The sequence below is a fragment of the Littorina saxatilis genome, linkage group LG6 (assembly GCF_037325665.1).
Source record: "Littorina saxatilis isolate snail1 linkage group LG6, US_GU_Lsax_2.0, whole genome shotgun sequence".
NCBI lineage: Eukaryota > Metazoa > Mollusca > Gastropoda > Littorinimorpha > Littorinidae > Littorina > Littorina saxatilis.
Genome location: NC_090250.1, coordinates 22,201,548 through 22,221,690, shown reverse-complemented (window position 1 = coordinate 22,221,690; position 20,143 = coordinate 22,201,548). Strand labels below are relative to the sequence as shown.

Below are 20,143 nucleotides of genomic sequence, written 5' to 3'. Positions count from 1 at the left end.
ATGCTGCTATGCGTCAGTAATATTTCTGTCCCCAGCCGAACTAGCCGCGGCGTCTATTTGGGACAAGACGTGGTTATATGCTAAGATTTTGTGTTGGTGAAGGGATTAAGCGACGTTTGTTTTTTGTCATGTGTGTTGTCCAAGCAAATTAGACGTGTCAGTGTGTACGTTAGTCAAGTGGGTGGCTAGGTGGGTGGGTGCCGCCGTCTGCCTTCGACTGTTCCGCTTCCACTCACTGTTCCAGTGCGTCGCGGTTTTCAGACACTCGTGTTGTATACCATTGTCACTTTCCCAGCAACAAGAGTTATTTCCTTGTGCTTGCAGACAACACTGCAATCTTATCATGACGGACCCGAAGTCGTACGAGGTGAGATATTTTGCAATTAATCTTCGTTTACAGCGAGTTACGTGAGCGGAGAAGGTTTACAAATAACGTATGTACGTCTCATTTAACGTACAAGATGTTCGAGTCACCCTCCACGCCAATAATTACTTAGCGAAATGCGCAATAGAAACGGGCCGCATTTCATATCAAAATGACCAACTCCCGGGTCAGTATGGTCAAACATATACGGGTACTAGTAAACGGGTGGACAGTGTCCGTAAAGGCTAGAGTCAACCGATCGAATACCCTCAGTGGTATGGTTCAGAAAAATAAGAGAAAAATGTTCGCGAGGTTGCTCCGGTGAATGTCATTCATATAAAAACAAAAACTGACATAAACTGATATAAAGTAACAGGTGTTACTTTAATTGAACTAGTGCGGAAAAGTGTTACACCAAAATGAGTGTGGTTCTCTCTGTGATAGGCCTAGCTTTAGAATCGGGAATTTCTGATTGTCAAGCCTGCAGAGAATCATGTGTCCTTACTACTAATACTATATCATTATATGATTAATTTATAAGTGAACATTCCTTGTGATCAACTTGAATGCAAACTGCAATGGAAGATTGAAACATTCACTGTCTTGCTGTTATAAAAACAATACAAGATGAAAATCATTAAAATAAAATAGAAAAATACTGTAACTTGTGTAAGTACATGACTGGAAAATTAAAATCACCAGGGAATTGATTTTTGTAACCTAACTTTGCAGGCTTCTCAAAACTGCAATCTGAGTAACGTAATGAAAAGAAAACAAGTCGCGTAAGGCGAAATTCAGGGCCTAGCATTGTAAGCCGTTTGGCGTACTTTACGCCCAAATAACATCTCCAGTACGTGGAACTCGATTTGGTGTACGCCGAAATGCAAAAACCTGTTATTCCCAAACGGTAAACCCAAACAGTCCCAGCTTTCGTTTTGTGCGCCGTTCGGTTCAATTCTCAATAGGTTTGACAGTTTGCTTGAGCATGCACTTCCTCTGGCATCGCGCGGGCATGCTTTGTGCCGGTGTTTTGTGGCTCTAGACTTGAAATAATGTCTCGAATCGACATTGCTGAACGTGGTCAGCCATTCAGTGACAAAGAATCCAGGTATTCCTGGAAGTGGGAATGGCACTTTTAGGCCAAATAACACAAGATTGTCAGTTTTCTTGTTTTCTGTCTGTGTTTTGCTTGTTGGTGAAGGCATAATTTAGTTGCTCAATCTTTGGGGGGGGGGGGGGGGGGGGGGGTTCATTTTAGGTAAAAAATCTCAAAAAAATCTTCAAATTCAGGCTTTGCCCCTGGACCCCAGTGGGGGCCTCCTGCGGCCCCCAGACCCCCGCCTTTGTAAGCTGAACTCACTTTTTCCAATGCTAGGCCCTGGAAATTACTACATTTAGTCAAGCTGTCGAACTCACGGAATGAAACTGAACGCACTGTAGTTTTTCACCAAGACAGTACAGCTTCGTCAATCCCCGCGAGAAGGAAATCGCTCACCTTCCACATGCAAAACGCAGTGAAATTAACACGCCAGAATAGCACGGTAGCGTATTGTGCTAAGCAGGAAAGCGCGCTTTTCTCTATTCTTGTTAACTTTTGCAGCTTGTTTTGAATACATCCTATCATATCTTATATGTTTTTGGAATCAGGAAATGGGCAGGGATGTAGCTCAGTCGGTAGCGCGCTGGATTTGTATCCAGTTGGCCGCTGTCAGCGTGAGTTCGTCCCCACGTTCGGCGAGAGATTTATTTCTCAGAGTCAACTTTGTGTGCAGACTCTCCTCGGTGTCCGAACACCCCCGTGTGTACACGCAAGCACAAGACCAAGTGCGCACGAAAAAGATCCTGTAATCCATGTCAGAGTTCGGTGGGTTATAGAAACACGAAAATACCCAGCATGCTTCCTCCGAAAGCGGCGTATGGCTGCCTAAATGGCGGGGTAAAAAACGGTCACACACGTAAAATTCCACTCGTGCAAAAAACACGAGTGTACGTGGGAGTTTCAGCCCACGAACGCAGAAGAAGAAGAAGGAATCAGGAAATGATAAAGAATAAGATGAAATCATTTTTGGATCGATTTCTTAAATTTTTATTGTAAGACTAATTAATCTATTTTCGTTAATTGTGATCACATTTTAAGAGTAAAAATGACATATGTATATATATATTTTTAGATTCAGAATATGATGAAGAATACGATGCAAACAATGTGTTAAATCTGTTTGCGAAAAATTGATTTTAATGACAACTTTAATGAGCAAACTCATTAATTAATTTTTAAGCCTCCAAGCTGAAATGCAATACCAAAGTCCGGGCTTCATCAAAGATTACTTGACCAAAATTTCAACTAATTTGTTTGAAAAATGAGAGCGTGACAGTACCGTGTCAACTTTCACGAAAAGCCGGATATGACGTCATCAAAGTTATTTATCAAAAAAATGGAAAAAAAACGTCTGGAGATACCATACTCAGGATCTCTCATGTCAAGTTTCATGAAGATCGGTCCAGTAGTTTTCTCTGAATCGCTCTACACACACACACACACACACACACACACACACACACACACACACACACACACACACACACACACACACACACACACACATGCACCACATCCTCGTCTCGATTCCCCTCTCTACGTCAAAACATTTAGTCAAAACTTGACTAAATGTAACAAGTCGCGTAAGGCGAAATTACTACATTTAGTCAAGCTGTGGAACTCACAGAATGAAACTGAACGTAGTCCGCCGCTAGTGCAAAAGGCAGTGAAAGTGACGAGCCTGTTTGGCGCGGCAGCGGTTGCGCTGTGCTTCATAGCGTCGCTTTACTGTACCTCTCTTCGTTTTAACTTTCTGAGCGTGTTTTTAATCCAAACATATCATATCTATATGTTTTTGGAATCAGGAACCGACAAGGAATAAGATGAAATAGTTTTTGAATCGATTTCGGAAATTTAATTTTGATCATAATTTTTATATTTTTAATTTTCAGAGATTGTTTTTAATCCAAATATAACATACTAGAATGAATACCCGCTTCGCCGGGTAGCCGGCTTCGCCGGGAAGAAGTACTTAGAGCCGTACGCCGGCTTCGCCGGGTCCGAACAATGGACCCGCCAAGCTTAGGTCCCTCCCAGATTCGTGGAATGGGAACAGCACGAAAATGATTCAGTGGCCATAATGCCATTCCTGACCATATCGAGTCCCATCCTTGTCGACGAATGTAACCGTGTTAATCACCTTTGGAGGCGAACTCCACTCAAACAGGACTGAGCAAGTTAGAGCTTATCTCTAAGCCCTTTTGAACTGTTATGGCTTCTCAAAGTAAGGCCAGTACATAAAATTACACAAAAGCCGCCAGACCACATCACAAACAGAACTGAACAATGCACAGGTGTTGCTCACATAGACACACACACACACACACACACACACACACACACAAACACAGAGAAGCCGTATCTATAGAGAGATAGATGACAGTGTATTTTTCGCGTGGCTATAAATTGATTCGACCTTTGCACTTTTACAGTGAGGATAATTTACGGGTCCAATTTACGTTCTGGACACTGCGGTGACCTTCTAAAAATAGTAACAGAACGCCGGGAATATCCGAAGATGCCCCCTTCATTCAAAAGTGCACCAAACGAAGGAAGGGAGGTAAACGCTGAAAACATGGAGAAGATGAGAAGATAAGGAAGAGTTACTTATAATATTATATTATGGTGAAATGAACACAAAAACCAAATTCGGTTCAGCGCTGCGCGCTGAGAGCACGTGTTGAAATATCTCATCGATGATATTGTGTCCGGGGTGTAGCTGAATACGGTGTCCAAATTTGAAAAAGATCCACCGAGAACTTTGGCTTTGGTGTGTCGGTATGGGGGCCCGGGTAGCTGAGGTGGAACCAAAATAGCTGAGGTGGAACCAAAATCGGTTCAGCGCTGCGCGCTGAGAGCACGTGTTGACATATCGACCAGGTTGTGTCCTGTACCGGGTCTACCTGAATATGCCCACCAAATTTGAAGCAGATCCATCGAGAACTTTGGCCGTGCATCGCGAACTCACACACAGACACACAGACACACACAGACACACAGACACAAGTCGTATATATATATAGATGTATATGTTTTTGGAATCAAAAAATGACGAAAAATAAGATAAAATTGTTTTTGGATCGTTTAATAAAAAAATAATTTTAATTACAAGTTTCCAATTTTTAATGACCAAACTCACTCATTGTTTTTAAGCCACCAAGCTGAAATGCAATACCAAACCCCGGCCTTCGTCGAAGATTGCTTTGCCAAAATTTCAATCAATTTAATTGAAAAATGAGGGTGTGACAGTGCCGCCTCAACTTTTACAAAAAGCCAGATATGACGTCATCAAAGGTATTTGAGACAGTGACAAAAGGTCAGGTGTCATGTCTACTGTCCCGAATGACACACGATTGCTGACATTTCACCATTGCCAAAAGAATAAACAAATAAGAAATAGGTAGAAAATGAATGTGAACACTGACTTTGATTGTTGATCAGTATTTTCTATGCCACTAACAAATAATCTACTTACACATAGCTGTTTGGCAAATGTATGTTGCATGGGACACACTGACATGAAAGTGGAAGATGTTTTTCCCTCTAGAGAAACTACATATCAAGTTACACTTTTTGTGCTCTTCCATTCCAGTTGGCAATCAATTGTTAACGCATGTTATTAGAAAAAATAGAACGAAAACAGATTAGATAGAATGAAAATTGTACTGGTGATGTCATTTGGGACATACTGACATGAAAACGTCACCTTTTGTCATTGTCTCATTTATCGAAATAAAGAAAAAAAAACGCCCGGGGATATCATACCCCGGAACTCTCATGTCAAATTTCATAAAGATTGGCCCAGTAGTTTAGTCTGAATCGCTCTACACACACACACACACAGACACACACACACACACACACACACACACACACACACACACACACACACACACACACACACACACACACACACACACACATACACCACGACCCTGACGTCTCGATTCCCCCCTCTATGTTAAAACATTTAGTCAAAACTTGACTAAATGTAAAAAGAGAAGTCATGCTTATTGAGCATGTAATATGGAAACAGCTGAATGATCAGGTATAATCAGTGTTCAGGTCGTGCTGCCCTGTTACACTTAATGACTTATTGATGAAGATCCACCTGAATCATACATTGTCTCTTTTTCATAACATACATTGTGTGCATGTTTCTGCCTTCAGTTGCACATGCAGTGGTACCCCCACCCCCTCCCTTTTAGACCTCCACAATTTTAGGAAATTATATGGTCTGAAAATGGATGTAGTTTTACAGACATTCTGAAGAGAAAATCTGAAAACCTATTTAAAACAAGTGTGTGTGTGTGTGGTTGGAGAGGGGTTCCACTGAATTCATTATGTCAGCTCTAAGTCTTAAACCTCCAAATAATTAATGGAGATCGAGAGAAAAACCTTTGCGACAGAATGTTCACATCTCGGTTTTAATCAGGCAGTTCAGAATAGTGGTGCAACTCCTAGTCCTATGACTATATGCAGAATGAAGAACAAGAGGCGAAACACAGGCTCAATATTTGTCCAGGCATTTGGTGATCTGTTTATTAACTTCTGTATTCAAACGATTAGTCTTTAAAAGTTTAAGCCTGGTTCAATCGGAAATCTTATATCGCGTTACTTGTCACTTTGTGGCTCGATCAGTGCACGCTGTGAATTCCATTTCAGTTTTACTTCTCTTGACCGGTGCATAAATATAATACTAGATGAATACCCGCTTCGCCGGGTACGGCTGCGCCGGGAAGAAGTCGAGCCGAATACCTGGCTGCGCCGGGGACACCGCACGGAGGAAGGGAGATAAACGCGGCTGAAAACACTGGAGAAGATAAGGAAGAGTTACTGGGAATGGATCCAGAGAAAAACCAAAATCGGTTCAGCGCTGCGCGCTGAGAGCACGTGTTGAAATATCTCATCGATGAGGTTGTGTCCGGGGTGTAGCTGAATACGGTCTCCAAATTTGAAAAAGATAGACCGAGAACTTTGGCCGTGCATCGCGAACAGACACACAGACACTATAGATATACTGTGTTTGGCTCTGTGAAAATAATTCTTCAGCCTGACCATTAAAGCCAGGCATTGGGCCATTCATAGGGGCTGGTTGCCATGCTATCACTGCATGCCAGTCTTAAACATGTACTGATTCAGGCTGTTACACTTAGTTATACAGCCTTGAAGAGTATACACCTGGCCTCATTCCCATCCACATGTGGGAGTAACTAGCTGAGTTTGCTGCGGATGTGTGTGAGTGTATGTGTGGTCATGTGTGTACAGTGTTTTAGGAATGATAGAGATATATCTAGATTTAGAGATGGGGGGGGGGGGGGGGGAGCACGTTGTTGAGGCCGGGAAGTGTGTGTGTGTGTGAGAGAGATGGGGCGGAGGGAGAGAGAGAGGGGGGGCTTGGGTGCAATGGGTTGGTTAGCAGACATTTTCGGCTGTGATGTGTGTGTGTGTGTGGGAATGATCGAGACGGAGAGGTAGGGGGGATAACAGCAGACTGTTCAGGTTGTGACGTCTGTATTATAAAGTTACACTTACAATCAAGTTCAAACAGAGATAGTATCCCCAGGAGTTGTTCTCATTTTTTTGAGTCACTTGAGAAAAAGTGACTCTATGTAATCGGTCAGTGTTAGTCTGTCCGGCCGGCCGGCCGTCCGTAGACACCACCTTAACGTTGGACTTTTCTCGGAAACTATCAAAGCGATCGGGCTCATATTTTGTTTAGTCGTGACCTCCAATGACCTCTACACTTTAACGATGGTTTTGTTGACCTTTGACCTTTTTCAAGGTCACAGGTCAGCGTCAAAGGAAAAATTAGACATTTTATATCTTTGACAAAGTTCATCGGATGTGATTGAAACTTTGTAGGATTATTCTTTACATCAAAGTATTTACATCTGTAGCCTTTTACGAACGTTATCAGAAAAACAAGGGAGATAACTAGCCTTTTCTGTTCGGCAACACACAACTTAACGTTGGGCTTTTCTCGGAAACTATAAAAGTGACCGGGCTCAAATTTTATGTGAACGTGACTCATTGTGTTGTGAATAGCAATTTCTTCCTGTCCATCTGATGCCTCATATAATATTCAGAACTGCGAAAGTGACTCGATCGAGCGTTTGCTCTTCTTGTTAACAAATGTTTTTGATGATGTCCTTTCCAGGTTTTGAAAAAAATTGAGATGAGTGCCTGCGAAACACATTTTTCAATCACATTTATTTACACGTCTTTTTTATTTTGGAACCTACTAGCAGTCGTCTTGCAAAACTTAAGTTATACTGTGTTTTATGTGTGAGTGACAGTGTCCCAGTGTGTGTGTGTGGGGGGGGGGGTGACAGTGTCCCAATGAATGTGTGTGGGGGGGGAAGGGGTGGTGTATGACCCCAAATTTTTACTGCAACTTTTAATTGTTGGTGTGTGTTTAACTGTCCTGATTTCAGTCAACTTTGAGATTTATCAAAAGAGTCGCAAAAGAGTTCTTGTCACATTGCGGCAGCTGTAACCAATTAAATTCTAAGCTGATGAACAGTGCAATGTGAATCGGAACGACTTGTTAAATCTTCATTTGTCACATTTCTTACAAGACCTTCTTCTAATGTTATAATGGTTAGTTGATCATGATCTGTGGCTAACGGTTTTTATTAAGTTGTAGTATAATATATATGTTTGTGCCAACTTGTTGCAGAAGGTAACTGTTTAAATTTTCAGGAAGCCACCGGAAGAGGCACAGCTAATGTCAATCTTGAATTGTCTGATCAGCAGTATGGGGTGTGTCTTGCTTGTTTAAACTAATGATCTCTGAGTCTCTTGTAAAACCTGGGGTGCTTTAGATTTTTTCATGATCTTATACGTTATTTGCGTTTTTGACCAAAATATGACATTTTACACAGATCTCGACAGTCATTGTTCACCTCGACCGCTATCGCGGTCTCGGAGAACAATGACTGTCTCGATCTGTGTAAAATGTCATATTTTGGTCAAAAACGCAAATAACATTTATGTATCGATCAAATTCCTTTCAGGTACTGACTTTGTTGTTGTTTTGACGATTGAACGAGCACACACACATGCAATCAAACACATAAGCTTCATATTTGGGTGTTTCAGGTTGACCAAAACTTCAAAGGAACTACAAAACACATGTCATGTACTGACTTTGTTGTTGATTTGACGATTGAACGAGCACACACACATGCAATCAAACACATGGCGTGTGTTTTGTAGTTCCTTTGAAGTTTCGGTCAACCTGAAACGCCCAAATATGAAGTTTTGTAGGCCTCTGACGTCACATGGCTCAAAGAAGGGAAATCCAATGTCCAATCGATACATTATTATTTAACCACCTTATAATCTTCTGATTTTCAGCTGCTGTAACTGACCCAATTGTGTGGGAGTTTTTCCCTACTTAATATCTTGACCTGTTTTGAGAAATCGTGTATTTATCATTATTGATAGCATCTTGTTTTTCTATGTTCTTTTAACTTTTATTCTTTTAAAACACAATCTGTCAACTTATACTGCCTATGACAGTTTTTTTCCTCATGGTTATTAGCTTTTTATGTCTGGGTACCGTACTCTTCGTCTTGACCATAATTGAAAGATGTGCGTTGATATTCGTGATTCTGTCTTGACTTTTTTCCTATCCTGATTTGTTTCTCGTTATCCATCACTGACGTTCTTCACATAAAATGTTTCGAAAAAATCTTTTTGAAAATGTTCTGAAGTATTGATGAATTTTATTCATAGGTCGAATTATAAGTTATCTCAGCCATGGGTGAGCTAGCTTTTACTCTGAGTTGTCATTTCTGAGATCTCATGGATTCAGATTTTCTTTCGGGAAATATAACAATATCGAACACTTTATCATCACTAAGATAATATATTTGAATGGAAAATTGTCTTCAACTCATCTGAAGATTAAAATCAAAACTTGACAAAATATAATGAACACAAGATAAACAAGTAAACAATGAATGTTTTTCAATTTACAAACCTGAACATCCTGTCTAATTTTATTTGTGATTTGATAAGGAAGATTCACATGAGGGTCACTCATTTCTAGTTTAAGGTCTTACTGCAATTCTATTTGAAAAGTCAGCGATGTTTTTTGCACTTTCTCTTCCTGATACCTTCCTCTCTAAATCCTCGGACTACACTAACTGACAAAGAAATCTGCAAAGCTTTAATTATGACCTGTCAGTATTGTCTAATGTTTATTTTTGGCAACACTGATAACACTATGTGTCATGTGAACATTGCAGGAGTGGAGTTGTGCTTGTTGATGTGAGTCATGTTCAAGGAAAGAATAATGTCAGCTGATGAAATAGTGATTTGTGATATTAATAGATTAAGCCATGCAGTTGTCCCCAAACTGAACCAAATTGCATAATTAATTGTTGTGAAACTAAAAGAGCATGTGAACCACTATGTATTTTTGATTAAAAAAAATCCCTCTCAGGGTGTTCAATGTTCTTTTACAGTAGATTGTACCCCCTGCTTTCCCTTTTAAGACTTGAAACAGGTGCAAAAATCAGATCTAAAAATGGAGATAAACTTATTGTGGTTGTGAGAATCTGAAAAGCAAGCTTATATAGAGGATGGAATTAAATCTTAAAAGTGTGGTTCTACTCTACATGTATTACGAAGATCACAAGATTGTATTCAGCCAAGTGATGGCGATAAAGCACACACAAAAACAGTAGCTAGCTTGGCAATTCAGCAATTATGACTAAACATTCCAATCCGCCTTCTCAAACTCAATCACGCACATATACATAATGCGCTAAACATTACGGTCACCTGAGTCCTTATAAAAACATGCTTACACCCACACCATGCCCTGATGATACACACACAGGTCTTGTACATTAGAATGTGAAAACAATGTCATTGCATGCAGGGTCCTCTGAATATAAGCCTATCTTGCTTTTAATCCGTTTAGCTGATATATGTAGCAAGTGCAGGTGATTATATGTACAGTATGAATGTATGTGGGTGGTAATTCCATCAATTGTGCCCCAATAGCTGGCAAGTAATAGTTTGGGTGTGGTCAGCTTATTAATGTCCAATGCCCCTGGCCACTGGGCATTGGGTACAGTGGAACCCCCCATTTAAGACCTCCAACAAGCACTGTATGCATTTTATATCAGCCCTTTGATGAAGTACTGTGTGTGCTTTCAGAGTACAATGGATGCAGAGCAGCCACCTGCTTATAACGTCGCCTCTTCCCTGCGTGCGGGACAGCCAGAGCTGCCTTCTTACCAAGACGCAGAGCGCAATGGTAAAAATAACAGCGGGGTGGATAAGCTTCATATGGGCCATAACTTGTAATGTCGTATTGTAAGCTTCTGTCTGTAAAACAGTGGAAGCATTTAATTAGGTGCGATATGAATATTATGTATAGCTGTCAGTTCAAAGTAAAAACATTTTTCAAAGGCTGTCACGGCTCTCTTTGTCTCTCTGTCTCTGTCTGTCTGTCTGTCTGTCTGTCTGTCTGTCTGTCTCTCTGTCTGTCTCTCTCTCTCTCTCTCTCTCTGCCACAACCCTCGAATAATAAAATTTGATTTGATTTGATTTGATTTGATCGCTAGTCTCTCCCTCCCCGCCCCTCCCCCCTACTTGCAATGTTTGTTACAGCCATATATATCTGTTCCGATTTGTATCAGTATTTTTAAGTATCACACAGGGGTGTTGTCAAAATGATCACCGCAAAACTAAATGATATGTGTCTTATTTTGCAGGACCTCCACCCTCGTATGATTCCCTGTATGGCAAAGCTAAAGCCATGAGAGAAGAGTCTAACGGCAATGTGGACTTTATCAAGAAGATCATTTTCATGATCTTTGGCACCAGTGAGTAATTTGGTTCGTCACTCCTGTCTGTTTGTCTCAGTTCATTTCTGTGTGGTTTACCCTTAGTTTATTATGTTCCCATGTCATCCGTGTGGATATCTACCCTTAGTTTATTATGTTCCCATGTCATCAGTGTGGATATCCTGGTAGCTTACAGTCTTAGCTCAGTTGGTAGAGCACCGGACTTGTGAACCTAAGGTCGCAGGTTCGAATCCGGGACGGGACAGACACGGGTCAACTTTATGTGCAGACTCAGAGACTGTATCCATGTTCCACCCCTGTGTCACCACTGTTCGTCATTCTGCCATAAGTGCAGGTGGCTGATTACACACGCATACACCTGGGTTAGCGCGACTTTGTTGCTGCTAGCTTTCCACTGGGAGGAAGCGACCTGAATTTTCCAGCGATGGGACAATAAAGTAATAACAAGTCGCGTAAGGCAAAAATACAACATTTAGTCAAGCTGTCGCACTCGCAGAATGAAACTGAACGCAATGCAATTTTTCAGCAAGACCGTATACTCGTAGCATCGTCAGTCCACCGCTCGTGGCAAAGGCAGTGAAATTGACAAGAAGAGCGGGGTAGTAGTTGCGCTGAGAAGGATAGCACGCTTTTCTGTACCTCTCTTCGTTTTAACTTTATGAGCGTGTTTTTAATCCAAACATATCATATCTATATGTTTTTGGAATCAGGAACCGACAAGGAATAAGATGAAAGTGTTTTTAGATTGATTTCGAAAATTTAATTTTGATCATAATTTTTATATTTTTAATTTTCAGAGCTTGTTTTTAATCCAAATATTTATATGTTTTTGGAATCAGAAAATGACGGAGAATAAGATGAACGTAAATGTGGATCGTTTTATACTTTTATTTTTTTTTTTCAATTTTCAGATTTTTAATGACCAAAGTCATTAATTAATTTTTAAGCCACCAAGCTGAAATGCAATACCAAAGTCCGGCCTTCGTCGAAAATTGCTTGGCCAAAATTTCAATCAATTTGACTGAAAAATGAGGGTGTGACAGTGCGCCGCCTCAACTTTTACAAAAAGCCGGTGTAACACGAAATTTTTACTCCAGGCATGGTACTCTTCCGCCGATCGGCGGAAATCCGCCGAAAACGAAAATCCAAAAAAAAAAAAAAATCCAAAAAAAATAAAAATCAAAAAAAATCAAAAAATCAAAAAATCTGCTGATTGACTTGAGATTATTATTTTTTCTTACTCAAGCCTTGTTATCATTCACTTATATCCCTCTCAGCTTCAAGGAGAGGGCACTAAACACATTTGAATTAGTAAAAAGTCGTCAGCTTCGTACGAAATTCTTACTCCGAGTACATTTTTCGTACGAGAAAAGAACTCCCCAAGGCACGAAAAAATTACTCCTTCCACGAAATGTTTGCTCCCCATTTTTGAGTCACTTGAGAAAATGTGACTCTATGTAATCGGTCAGTGTTAGTCTGTCCGGCCGGCCGTCCGGCCGGCCGTCCGTAGACACCACCTTAACGTTGGACTTTTCTCGGAAACTATTAAAGCGATCGGGCTCATATTTTGTTTAGTCGTGACCTCCAATGACCTCTACACTTTAACGATGGTTTCGTTGACCTTTGACCTTTTTCAAGGTCACAGGTCAGCGTCAAAGGAAAAATTAGACATTTTATATCTTTGACAAAGTTCATCGGATCTTCTTCTTTCTTCTTCGTTCGTGGGCTGAAACTCCCACGTATTTACGTGTATGACCGTTTTTACCCCGCCATTTAGGCAGCCATACGCCGCTTTCGGAGGAAGCATTGGGTATTTTCGTGTTTCTATAACCCACCGAACTCTGACATGGATTACAGGATCTTTTCCGTGCGCACTTGGTCTTGTGCTTGCGTGTACACACGAAGGGGGATAAGCCACTAGCAGGTCTGCACATTAGTTGACCTGGGAGATCGGAAAAATCTCCACACTTAACCCACCAGGCGGCCGCGGCCGGGATTCGAACCCTCGACCTTCCGATTAAGAGGCCGACGTCTTACCACCACGCCACAGCGCCCGTCAGTTCATCGGATGTGATTGAAACTTTGTAGGATTATTCTTTACATCAAAGTATTTACATCTGTAGCCTTTTACGAACGTTATCAGAAAAACAAGGGAGATAACTAGCCTTTTCTGTTCGGCAACACACAACTTAACGTTGGGCTTTTCTTGGAAACTATAAAAGTGACCGGGCTCAAATTTTATGTGAACGTGACTCCCAGTGACCTCTACACTTTGACGTCTGCTTTGGTGACCTTTGACCTTTTTCAAGGTCACAGGTATGTCTTGAAGGAAAAAAATTGAAATATCATATCTCTGAAACTATTCATCGGATTTGATTCAAACTTTATAGGATTATTCTTTACATCAAATTATTTACATCTGTATTGTGTTGTGAATAGCAATTTCTTCCTGTCCATCTGATGCCTCATATAATATTCAGAACTGCGAAAGTGACTCGATCGAGCGTTTGCTCTTCTTGTTTTACTTCCAGTAAAAATCTCGTATGCAAAAATGGGATGCGGGCGAAGGGATAATGCCAATAAGTGATCTTGCGCACACGAATGTCGCGCTACCCTCCTTCCACCCCTTCCACCACCAAGACTAACAGGGGACAAGGGAGTAAAAATGTCGTACACCTGGCATGGGAAGTTAAATTGCTCGTGTTAGGGTGAAGTAATTTATTCTTTTTTTTATTCGCCAGGGGAGTAACATTTGTGTACGAAATGTTAACTCGGAACTCACCTGTCGTGGGGAGTAATTTTCTCGTGTAATGGGGGAGTGCTTTTTTCGTAAAGGGAGTAACATTTTCGTACGAAATTTTTACTCCGGAGTAAAAATCTCGTGGTAGTAATTGTCTCGTGTTACACCGGATATGACGTCATCAAAAGTATTTATCGAAAAAAATAAAAATAATGTCCGGGGATATCATTCCCAGGAACTCTCATGTAAAATTTCATAAAGATCGGTCCAGTAGTTTGGTCTGAATCGCTCTACACACACACACGCACAGACAGACAGACAGACACACACACACACACACACACACACACACACACACACACACACACACATACATACACCACGACCCTCGTCTCGATTCCCCCTCTATGTTAAAATATTTAGTCAAAACTTGACTAAATGTAAAAATGAGAAAAAAAACGAAAAAACACACACACACATTAAGGTACACACATGAACACACTGTGACGGTGACACACACACGCACGCACGCACGCACACACACACACACACACACACACACACACACACACACACACACACACACACACACACACACATATATACAAACATATATACAAACACACACACACGCACACACACATGCACACACATTCGTAACATAATACCATGGCAAGTTCAAAGGTCAGATGGTACCAGCTTGCACCATTAATCTTCTTTAGACAAACAAATGTGTGGGAAGCTGCATGCCCCCTACTCATCCCCCCCTCCCCATCCTACTTGGCTCTGCGCCATCAATTGTGTCCCATGAGAATTTGACTGAGGGGTCATAGGACCTATAATCTTTTTCTCCTTGGCTGAACCCAGGTCAGAACATAGCTGAATTTATGTGCAGACTCAGACAGCAAGTTATCGCTTTTGCACGTTGAGGACCTCTGAAATTAGGCTGTCAGAAATGCAGGTGGCTACTTACACCTAAACATAACAAAGTAATAGAAATCAAATTGAAAATAGCATTTTTTTTCTTTTCTCCTTTCTTGTACTGGTTTAGGGGTTATGTTTTGTCACTGCTGATCTGTAGTGGGTATAAAGATTTTCTTTTTGCTTGTTGCTAAGTATTGATGATTGCTAATATTGCCTGTTTCTTTTTGCAGTTGGCTTCACCATTTTCCTGGGACTAATTCTCGCCATCCCCATCGCCATGCTCGTCATGGGTACGGTCTCTCTTTTCTTTATATATAAAGGAGTACATGTAGGAAAAAACCACCATAATAGTCATGTGCAATAGTCCCAAGAGTTTCATACATGCATCTGCTGTCTCTTGAAGCATGTATAGTCACAGATCAATCAGGTTGTTGGATATCTGTTTGATGACACTGCAAGGAACCCCCCTTTTGCGACCTTCAAAAATCTGAGAAAATCAGGTCTTAAAATAGATGGAGTCTTAACATGGAGGTAACTGTACAGAGGTTATGAACAGAACATTTAAGAAAGGAGGGTCTTAAAAGGGGGGGTTCTACTGTATCCTTTCATGTATGGAGCTCAGAATGCATTGTGGTAGTTGATAGATGAAAACTTTATGCTGTCAAGTCTAAAACATTTCAAACTTACCATTTTTATTTACAGTTAATTTATAGGTTAAAGGCACAGTAATTTAGCCTCCCGTAAACCATCACAGATACTGTCAGGCTTTTACACACAGTACAAACACCCTTTCATTTAAACACTCACCGCTTGAGAACATCCTAGGTGCCCTCCGTAAAGAGCGAGCAATTTTCAAAGAATTTATTTTTGCGTGGTTTACCTTACCCCTGAGCCATCGTGAACCCGTGTGATCAAGTTTCCCTTTTTCACAATGTAGTCGTCAGTTAGTAATTTGAATGCGACTCGATGTGAGCTTATCTGCAATAGCACATTATTATGTACCTCTGACTATGCACGAAACAAACGGCTGTGATTCACAAGAACTCTAGCGATGGCTTTTGACTGTTCAGAGCAACTGGCGATGCCTATAAACCGTCGTCTTCTACGAGAACCACGACCTTGCGTGACCCTGCTTCCGGGCTTTTCTTTTTTCAAACTTTCAAAACTTCGAATTGTACTGATCTTGTCTTGATGAAAAAATAATTCTCTTATGATTTAAGAATGTTTGTGTAACAAGCTGTCAATTTATTATTTAGATTTTAAAAGTTAGGTCTAGCGCCAAAACGCACCACGGTCCGATTGTCTCTGAGCAATCGGCGCAAAATTAATTCTTTAAAAATTGCTCGCTCTTTACGTAGGGCACCTAGGATGTTCCCGTTTGGTGAGCGTTCAAATGGAAGGGTGTTTGTACTGTGTGTAAAAGCCTGACAGTATCTGTGATGGTTTACGGGAGGCTCACTGTGCCTTTAAGATATGATAAGAAAACTTGAATGTCCATTTTCATCTTTGACACGAAGATATAAAATGTACAGAGGCTATGTACAGAACATCTGAGAAAGGAGGGTCTTAAAAAGGAGGAATTCTTAAATTGTTTGGGTCTTGAAAGGGGAGTTCCACTATATTATCTATCACTGTGTTATTCCAGGCGTGATATGCGGATACGCTGAAGGTTTTATTTCGGGATGTTCCCCCAGACACGATTTTTAACTTTTTAAAAGAGATCAAGATTTTTTACAAGATTTGAAGTACCAGAAGTGATAGTGTTACATTTTTAGAACCTTCTTTTACAGTGATAGATCTGAATGTAAATAGTCTGAAACGTAGAACTTGCCATGTGAAGTGAAAAAGAAAATAACTGCATCGGTCTCGAATAGCAGCTAGCATCTGCTGAAGGAACATTAAAACCCAAAAACCAACCAACCAACCCTTCCAGGTGTGATATATCTGGATGACTGCCCAGAAGAACGCTACATCCCCATCTACCTGCTGGTGGCCGGAGTTTTCGGAGTGCTGAGAAACCTCATCACCATTGGTCGACGGTGCTGCACCAGAAAGGAAGAGGGGGAAGAGGAACAGAAGGCCAAACCCAACCCTATTGAGTCCATCATTGACTGCTTCATGATTGGCTGGTTTATTGCTGGTACGTTTAAAATGACAACCCTATTGAGTCCGTCTTTGACTGCTTCATGATTGGCTTGTTTATTGCTGGTACGTTTTGAATGACAACCCTATTGAGTCCGTCATTGGCTGGTTTATTGCTGGTACGTTTAAAATAACAACCCTATTGAGTCCATCATTGACTGCTTCATGATTGGCTGGTTTATTGCTGGTACGTTTAAAATGACAACCCTATTGAGTCCGTCATTGGCTGGTTTATTGCTGGTACGTTTAAAATAACAACCCTATTGAGTCCGTCATTGACTGCTTTATGATTGGCTGGTTTATTGCTGGTACGTTTAAAATGACAACCCTATTGAGTCCGTCTTTGACTGCTTCATGATTGGCTTGTTTATTGCTGGTACGTTTAGAATGACAACCCTATTGAGTCCGTCATTGACTGCTTCATGATTGGCTGGTTTATTGCTGGTACATTTAGAATGACAACCCTATCGAGTCCGTCATTGACTGCTTCATGATTGGCTTGTTTATTGCTGGTACGTTTAGAATGACAACCCTATTGAGTCCGTCTTTGACTGCTTCATGATTGGCTGGTTTATTGCTGGTACATTTAGAATGACAACCCTATCGAGTCCGTCATTGACTGCTTCATGATTGGCTTGTTTATTGCTGGTACGTTTAGAATGACGGGGGGTAGTATAGAGGGACAACAGTTATTGATTTGGAATTTTTTGCTTCTTTTATTCATTGAAGACTGGTACTAGTGAAATCACTGGCATGTCTACTGCTCGATCTGTCCCATCTTTGTAATCTTTATAATCTTGGCCGTGGAAATAGCTCCGTTGGTAGCGGCGCTGGCTTCAAAACCACTTGTCGCTATCAGCGTGCGTTTGATCCCCACATTCGGCGAGGGATTTATTTCCCAGAGTCAATTTTGTGCAGACTCGCCTCGGTGTCAGAACATCTAAGAACCCAAGTTCCCAGCGAAAGTCTCAGGGCTTGGAAACATGAATACACGCATGCAGGAAAAAAGAAAGAAAAAATGGGTAGCACCGTATACTGTATGGCAGCTCGCTTTCCCCTGTGAGAAAGCAGCACGAATTTTCATATTAAATCTTATCCTTATTCTTATCCTTATCCGCTGTGGTCTGCAGGTAATGTGTGGATCTACCGCACCAAAGGTGACTTCAGTGAGGATCCCAATGCTCCCAACTTCTGTGACCCCACGCTCTACTGGTTCGCGTTTTGGATCACAACCGCTACGTACATCGTCATGGCTACAGGCTGTTGCTGCTGCTGTTTTTGCGGCCTCCTGGCCTTCTGTTTGGGCGGCAAGAAAGAGTAGTCCTGATAGGTTTCTTTAGTCTCTTCATTATTTTCTTTTCAGGTATCTTTTTCTTGTTTTTTTAGTTTTTTATAGAGAATAACTGACAAGAAGAAGAAATGGATAAATAAAGTGAGTGGGTTCAAAATACCCGATAACAAGAAGAAAGTGATAAAAAAATAGTGAGTTGCTTCAAAATGCAAAAGTCAGAGCAGTTTCTTGAAGATAAACTATTTTCCAATGTTGCCATAACAGGAATGTGTGAATTGTAACTGCAGAGGGCTTTTAGTAAGAGAAACAAGAAAACGAAAAGAAAATTGAAACCAAAAGTGAAGCAGGAATTAGATGTGTACATTTTTCTTGAGACTTTGGCTGACTATAAAAGAAACTTTTGTCTCTTAAAGGCAACAAAAAAAATAGTCTGTTTACGGTATCCCGACCGACCCTATTTTTTTCGCGCAACCCTAGACTTTTTTTGGAATTTGGGGGAGAAAAAAAAACTTAAATAACAAAATAACTTGAAAATATGTTGGGGTTTTTTTGGGGGGGGAAGAAAAATCCCGACCTACCGACCCTATTTTTTTTTGCCTATGTTACCGTAAACAGACTTTTTTTTTTTTTTTTTTTTGCCTAAAGAAAAGAAGGAAATCTACATTGTCCAATCCTTGCTATTTGATATTTATCTCGTGCCAGAAAATTCTGTTTCTGGCTTAACCTTTTAACTACCATACCGCCCGATACCGCCCGTCTTCCGCCATTGCCGCCATTCCCATACCGCCCGATACCGCCCCTCGCCGGTGTAGCGTCTGTTTCGGTTGTTTGCGGTTGTTGTGCGCGAGCAGTAGTAATAAGACGGTTGCAAATGCATTGTGGGATTGTCTCACTTCCGCCTTGTTTTTTCCCCATGTGCTTTCGATCTCTGTGAGAGTTACAATCGATCTTTTTTCACCAAATTTGTTGGGCGCTTGGTGCCGACATGACAGTGATCCTGATTTCATGACTATGCTGGATTATCTCCACGAAAATAGACATCAATTAGAAGATTCTGGCTTCGACATCAGCATTTCTGTGAACACTGCTGATCTGACCTACTTTGATTGTTCAATGAATATCAACAAGTGACAGCGAAACGGATGATATACCGGAGCAACAAGTAAGCGTAATTTTTCAACTTTATTGACAGGTCAACAGGTAGATAAATCATGATAACACTGCGACATACATACCACCAAGAAGAAGAACACATACTCTTTGAAGTTTGATCCCTATCCAATAACATACCAATTTTTTTTATCAATCTGACAAAGAGAAACCGAGTAATAATAATTTAAACACGCATACCCGTTTTTGACCGTCTCTGCTCAAAATAACTTGGGAGCTGAGGGAGTCTACACAACAATAAACTTGGTAGTTAAAAGGTTAATGGCTGCCATGAAAGATCACTCCATTTATCTTCAAGTCCAATAACAGTGATAAAATATGTTTAGATTTTTTCTCCACATCACATTAGATTCTGAACAGCTGAAGCATTATTTTCATCAGTTTTTGAATGTTGATAGGAAATAGTATTTCAGATCTTCCCCTCTTCCTCAGGATTCTAACATGTCGCTGTTGACTTTTATTTGGATACTTTTATTGGCTTGCACTCACTTAACATATCATGTTTCTTTGTGCCTTTACAAGTTAAATCTAGTTATCTTTTGTGTTATATTTTATTATATCTTGCTTAACTGTCAAGGCTTCC

The 20,143-nt window shown here is 40.8% G+C and overlaps 1 protein-coding gene across 1 annotated transcript; it reads left to right on the top strand.

The window, feature by feature from the left end:
* Positions 1-42: 42 nt before the first annotated feature.
* Positions 43-19,024, top strand: LOC138968765 (transmembrane protein 272-like). The gene is made up of 6 exons (XM_070341409.1): positions 43-367; positions 10,641-10,740; positions 11,201-11,311; positions 15,188-15,247; positions 16,891-17,097; positions 18,230-19,024. The coding sequence occupies exons 1-6, from the start codon at positions 344-346 to the stop codon at positions 18,418-18,420; spliced, it is 693 nt and encodes a 230-aa protein (XP_070197510.1). The 5' UTR covers positions 43-343; the 3' UTR covers positions 18,421-19,024.
* The last annotated feature ends 1,119 nt before the right edge of the window (positions 19,025-20,143 follow it).

Bases quoted from the DNA above. Each gene is read 5' to 3' on its own strand.
- LOC138968765 (XM_070341409.1), top strand. From the start codon at position 344: ATGACGGACCCGAAGTCGTACGAG. The intron at 15,248-16,890 runs GTACGGTCTCTC...CAACCCTTCCAG, and splicing joins CATCGCCATGCTCGTCATGG to GTGTGATATATCTGGATGAC. The intron at 17,098-18,229 runs GTACGTTTAAAA...TGTGGTCTGCAG, and splicing joins GATTGGCTGGTTTATTGCTG to GTAATGTGTGGATCTACCGC.